The sequence below is a fragment of the Trichechus manatus genome, unplaced genomic scaffold (assembly GCF_000243295.1).
Source record: "Trichechus manatus latirostris isolate Lorelei unplaced genomic scaffold, TriManLat1.0 scaffold00294, whole genome shotgun sequence".
In the NCBI taxonomy this organism is placed as follows: domain Eukaryota; kingdom Metazoa; phylum Chordata; class Mammalia; order Sirenia; family Trichechidae; genus Trichechus; species Trichechus manatus.
The window spans coordinates 426,094-432,511 of NW_004444230.1; the positions used below are offsets into that span (position 1 = coordinate 426,094).

The 6,418-nt window shown below is 50.2% G+C and overlaps 1 protein-coding gene across 1 annotated transcript in view; it reads right to left on the reverse strand.

The window, feature by feature from the left end:
* Positions 1-5,407: 5,407 nt before the first annotated feature.
* The window catches only part of LOC101353370 (tubulin gamma-1 chain), a 5,488-nt gene continuing 4,477 nt past the window's right edge, over positions 5,408-6,418 (reverse strand). Inside the window, exons 8-10 of the mRNA XM_023725263.1 lie at positions 6,275-6,409; positions 6,031-6,192; positions 5,408-5,844 (exon numbers count right to left, since the gene is read on the reverse strand). Of these exons, the coding sequence (XP_023581031.1) occupies positions 5,647-5,844; positions 6,031-6,192; positions 6,275-6,409 (495 nt within the window). The 3' untranslated portion in view covers positions 5,408-5,646. The remainder of the gene's footprint in view (positions 5,845-6,030; positions 6,193-6,274; positions 6,410-6,418) is intronic.

A 6,418-nucleotide genomic window follows, 5' to 3' on the forward strand; every position in this document is an offset into this window, starting at 1 on the left:
ATCAGGACAGCCTCTTCTCAGTTGTGCTGCAGGCACACCTCTCTCTGGCCCTCAGCCTCTGCTCTGCTCTGGCAAGTGTTTCAAAGCTCTTTTAGCTCTGCAGGTAAGTGCTCCGAGGCACCCCACTCCACCAGTAAGTCTCAGCCAAAGGCACTCAACTTTCTCGCTCAGTGGGCCGGAAAGCCCACTGCGCTGTGTCCTGCCAGTCTTTCCTGCCACCATTTCTCTAATGCGTCTCGCTGTCTTCAGTGTTACAGCTCTCTCTCGGTCTCCAGGTTCCAGGAGCTTCTCAGTGCAGGGATCCCGAGTCCAAATGACACGCTGCACTCTTGGCCCTTCTTCCTTGGTGGTGGGGAGCTCCTCTTCCTGCTCTGAAACTGGCTCTCTTTTAAGCCTAGCAGAATGGCAAAACTGACCAATACCCTTTGTGGGTCACAATTACCTTATTTGCACAGTCCCACCCAATCATTTGGATGGAAGTTACAAGACCATGGCAAGAAAAGCCACACAAAAGCAATCCATCGCGCGACACCCTCTTTAGCCCCTTGACTTAAACCCTGTTTGGTCATCTCTAGTTCATCCTTTTCGTGAACGTCAAGAACGCCTGGTATTTTTAAATACCATCCCTGTGGCCAGTGCCCTCTGTGATTCATTGTTGTCCCTGGGCTTTCAGCACGTTTCTTATGGTAGAACCATTTCTAACATGGGAATCTAAGTGTAAAGAAGTTTGGGGGAACAGCTCTCCCTGGTTTGGGGCAGAATGCCAAGGAAGGATGCGCGATAGTGAGAATCCTCAGGCGGATGGTAGGTTAGGAAAAGGAAGGTGTATCATTTTCAAGTCGTTGGACAAGATTTGGAACTATTTGACTCAGTATTTCCTCACTGGCACAGCTGTAGGTTGGCAATCCCTGAAGATCTTTCCCACTCCTCACCACCTCCCCTGGCCATCTCCTACAGGGAGCTGTGCTCCTTGAGCACAGTGAGCCACTACAAAATTATCTTAGAAGGGTGCATCCAGCTGGCAACTTCGTTTTACCCTGTGGGTGACCTTCCATCTGTACCAGTTCTGACTGCCCCCTTTTCCCAACTGACTTTGCAGATCGGGCCTTGGAACTGCCCTACCTTCTGCTGACATTTCATTTGATGTAGCTGTCCACAGATCCAGTTCATGATTCATGACTATTATTTGATCTTGTAGGAAGTAAAATATTTGTAGTCACCAGTGTGCTTCCATTCACTTGCTAATAGCGCCTCATGTAATGTATCCCTTAGGAAAATTTCCAAAGTGTCAAATATCAGAAATTCAGCTACATCAAACCATTAGGTTCCTGATACCATAAGCTATTCAGTGCTAAGATTCTTAGGATATCTTTACTTAACATTATGCATAGAGGAATTAAAAAAATTTATTTCTAGTGCAGAAATAACATCTTTTTTCCCCTTTTCTCTCTGAAAGTTGTCTCGTATTAAAATTGCAATATTCCTGAACTTTAGGCCAATGTGGTGAACACATGAATTTGTCCTGGGATACACTATTAATTGGTTGTGTGACAAGACTTTTACTATCTTCTTGTTACAGAAAAGGCAGGGAGTGGAAGCTATGGCCTTGACAGGCTTTCTTCATTTACGTAACAAATGTTTGTTGAACAGCTACAATGTCCAGGACCTAGGGTAGACATCAGGGATACGAGATAAAAGGCACTGTCCCAGCCCACAAGAAAGGCATAGGCTGGGGGAAAGACAGGCAATAAACCCTTAATTACAATATACTGGGGTATTGCCAGGAGAGTGTGAACAGGGTACCAGGTAGTCCCAAGGAAGGTCGCTGCCTCTTGCAGTGTTAAAGCAGTAGCCCCTCATTGTTTTACGCCGTAATTTTTATCAGCCTTGTTGGGGAAGTAGATTCTCCATGCAGATACATGAATTTTCCAGATAAGCAAGCTTATCTCTCTAGGTCCTATAACTTAAAACATTCAAAATTATTTTTGATAGGAATATTTCTAAAATGTATTATTTGTTTTTCTTTTCTTAAATGGAATATACCGAACAAAATTCAGTCTTTTCTTATGGACTCAAGGTGGTATGTTTAACCCTAAGTCGAATAACCCCTTAGTGCTTTCTGTGATTTTTCTCTCTCTTCTATCTTTATGAAGATGAGAGTCCTCATCCTAATTGCCTCTATTTTAAAGTCCCCAGTAGCCCTGTCCTTTCTCCTTGTGATTTGTTTCGGTCTATAGATTCACACCAGGGCAATGGTGGTTCAGCGGTACAATTCTCGCCTTCCATGCAGGAGACCCAGTTAGATTCTGTCAATGCACCTCAAGCACAACCACCACCCGTCTGTCAGTGGAGGCCTGTGTGATGCTATGATGCTGAATAAATTTCAGCAGAGCTTCCAGATTAAGACAGACTAGGAAGAAAGGCCTGGTGATTTACTGTGGAAATTCCTTGAGGAACCGCCAAATTGTCTTGTATGTATGTTGGATTTTAACTGACGCTTTCTCCACTGTGGAGTGCCAATTTCTAGAGATCCAGAATGCTTGTGACTGGTGGAGACCACAGACAAGGCTCAGCAGACTGACCCACCAACTTTCTGTCCAGAGTCTGTGCTCACTCTGCCCTCCCTGTCCACCATTTGTGCTCACCCCCTCTTCATCTCCACTTCATTTCAACCCACTTTGCAAAGTTGCAGCTTTGTTTACACCAAATTCTATTTTTGGCTCTGTGCCTCCTGCTCCTAGATCTCTGTCCCGGCACGTTTGAGGGTCCCCGGGGTCTTATCACTGGGAATGCTCTGGGAACGTTACCTTCAAATGGCTGTTTTCTTATTCATTTAGTCAAAAAGAGGCTTCTGTTTCTGGCTGGAGCATTATGTTTTCCCAACTTTTCCTCAGCAGCCTGTGTCTCTCACCGGGTACAGTTACTTCTGTGGCTTGCGGCTTCTTAGACCACTTTTCCCCACCAGCACCACCTGCTGCCCTGATTCCCGGAGGCCTCCCTCCCTTTCCACCTGGCCTCCTCGCTGCCCTCCAGTTGACAAACTTTGGAGTTTGCTGCTGGCCAAGAACAGGGAGGGGCTGCCCGGGTGCAGAGAGACTGGTGATCTGGAAATAGCCTTGGGGGAGGAGCCTGGCTCAGAAGCGGCACTGAGATGCTTTAGCTGCGTTTATAATGCCTGGTGCTGAGCAGTCAGAGAAAGGAGACATCTTTGAGGGTCCCAAGAAGGCCCACCTGTGCAGCATGTTCACCCCTCCGGGTTGCCAGTATTCTTCCCTGGGCCCGTAATACTATCCAGACGTAGCTTTTACTGTGGACTTCCTGGGCATTTCCTCCCTCCTGGGGCTCCCTGGTGGCACAGTGGTTAAGAGCTCGGCTGCTACCCAAAAGGCCGGCAGTTCAAATCCACCAGCTGCTCCTTGGAAACCCTTGAGGCAGTTCTACCCTGTCCAGTAGGGTCACTATGAATCAGGATCGACTCACCAGCACCGGGTTTGTTTGTTTGTTTTTGGGGGAGGGTGGGCAGGGCACCACACTCCATCTAACTGCATCCTGCAAGGAAGGGCCTTGGGACTGCCTGTTGCCTGGAGGGCAGCTGGCCACTCAACATCTGCTACAGCTGGCAGCTCATGCTCCCCTGCTTAGCACCAGCCACTCACACAGATGTCCCAAGTGATGCAAGGCAGGAATCGAGAGTAGGGGCAGTAAAGGGGGAGACCGAGGAAGGTACCCAGTAGTTGAAGGAGTTACAGGCAGAGCTAAGAAGGGACCAAGTGCACCCTGGTTTGCACTGAAGTCACCTTCCTTCCTACTAGGAGAGCAGGCAGCTAGGCTGGCTCTCCCCGGTCAGCCCCCTGTAGACCCTGACAGCAGATAAGGGACAGGCTAGCTGCACTGACTGTGACAGTGACAGGCTTGCGGCCTCTCTGCCACCCCTCAGACAGCCCAGGGGCAGCTTCTGACTGCCTGTTCTCTGCCCATCAGTCCTGCAAAGGGCCCCTCTGTTCATAAGGGTCTAACCTGTAAACTGCTCGCTCTGCTCACACCCAGAGTTTAATAAGGATAAATAGGTTCAAGAGCGAGCAAATGTGCCTTCTAATGTAAAAGAAGGGTGGGGCTTAATTAGCCCAAAGTTCGGTGGTGAATTTGATCATGGTGTGTGCCTTCTTCAGCTTTGGTAAGGAGGTGCAGAAGCTTTTTTGGGTTGGTGTTTCACCTTCATGCTGAGGTCTAAAAGCCCCAGTCCATCTGATCCTACTGGGCCTGACCCTCTGGGGGGTGAGAATAAGGAAAGGGCAGCCACAAGCCACCAATTGCCTTGACCTGGGTGATGGGCATACTTTGCAGGTGTCCCTGAAGCCAGCTGAGGCTGATCCTCCCCTTCCCACACTGAACCTGCCCTATCTGCACAGATATTCAAGGTCCCCACATCCTCTGACAACCAGAGAGCTCAGAAATGGGCCAATTCTATGCTAGCCCTGTAAGAGATCACAGAAGGCAGGATGGTGCAGTGGTTAGGAACACAGATAACAGTCAGTCACACCAGAGTCTGAGCCAGCTCTGCCATTTACTAGCTGGGTGACTTGGTAAACTGACCACTCTTGCCCTGTTTGCTCCTTTATAAAATGGAATTAATAATATCTACCACTTCATAGGGTTGTCATGAGGATTAAACAGAATAATGTAGGTAAAGTACTTAGCAGTGTATGCATGCACACATTAGCTATCACTACTACAACCCCCACCTCTGAGGTGTATAAGAGCCTAATAGGGCTGCCACAGTGGAAGGACAACCTGCTTTGCCCTTTTGACGCTGAAGATTTAGGCCTCTGTGTATTTACTACTTCCCAAAGTAGAAGGCACTGGCCCTTTAAATAACTGGAGACCCCTCTGCAAATAGAAATGACACCGTAACCGTGGGCCCCAGTTTGGCCCCGCTTACAGCCTAGGCTTTGGATCTGCTCTCCTGACTTGATTTTCTTAGAGACTCCAGCTGCCTGATCCAGTGGCTCTCCTGCACTGGCTCTCCAGCACCGCCCTGCCTGCAAGAGGCTTAAATATGCTTGGGCTGACTCCACTGCTTGCCCAGGGCCTAGTGGCAGGCAGGGGTGGTGGTCTCAGGCCTGCTGCTGTGATGATCAAGAGGGTACTCTGATGTGGGAACATGCAACTGGTGAAATGCTCAGCTGGAACAATGAGGGGGGGACAGTGAGGAGTGGAGGAGCCTAGGCCCAGACCCTGTGTCAGACAGTGGGCGAGGTCCTATCTGTGGGCCTTTATTTACCCTGGAAAGGAATTTCTCAGGTGGGTCAACCTCACCTGTGTTCTCCAAAACCAGGGAGAAGGAAAAGCAAGGGGAGGCCGTTTGCCTAGAGCTGAAGATGCTGGAAGTGGGGGAGAAACAACAGGCATTACCCTTTCCCAGGTTCCAAAGCCTCGAAAGAGACCCGTGACTTGATTTATAGCTAGTGCTTTATTAAAATGTCTCATAAGAGGAAAAGGAAATGTGTCTTCAGGCCAACAGAGAGTGAGTGTACGTGTGTGTATGAGCAGATGTGGGAGGTCCCTGATCTGTGCTCTGAGGGTGTGGTCAGTCAGGCAAGGCCTGGGCCAACCAGTAAGGCAGAAAAGGGTCCCTGTCCGGGGAACTCACTGCTCCTGGGTGCCCCAGGAGATGTAGTCTGGCCGCGTGGCTGCATGGTACTCATCGATGAGCTCCTGCACAACCTCCCTGGATGTGTCCAGCTCGTCAAAGTTCTCCTTGAAGATGTCCTCCTTGCGGAACTGCTCCAGGAAGGCCTCCCGTTTCCGCAGCTTGTCATACTGGCGACAGGTCCGCTCAAAGAGCTTGGGGTGTGCAGAAAACAGGGGTCACACAGAATTTCAATACGGCCCAGAGGGCCAGGGAATCAAGGCCAGGCTATCCCCGAAGTCAAAAGCCAGAAGCAGGGGCAGCAGGGATGTGGACAGGTGAAGCTCAATTAAGAAACTGATTAGGGAACAAAGAACTTAGGTGCGAGCTGTGAGACTCACCGAGGAGATACTGGTGTGGTTGGCCATCATGAGCCCGCTGACCCGGTGGGCAGAGGGCAGGTATGGAGACTTCCTCGACAGAGCCACCTGGATGCTGGCTGGGCCCCAGGGGATGAAGTTGGCCAACTTGCGTTCCCGGATCCTCTGCAGGCTCTTGTGGACCTGGGGTGGGCGCAGAAGTGGTGGTGGTAGCCTCTCCTCTACCCCTGCAGGTTCAGGGGTAGAACGAAGGGGCCTCACCTACCTGGGTGGGGTCCACCTCCCCCTGGATGATGTTGAGGATGGCGATGTAGCAGTGGTTGGTCTGGCGATCCCGGCCTGTGGACACCATCACGTTTTTGGGCTGCAGCAGCCGCCTCATAACATCCAGGACTGTGGTCTTCCTCAC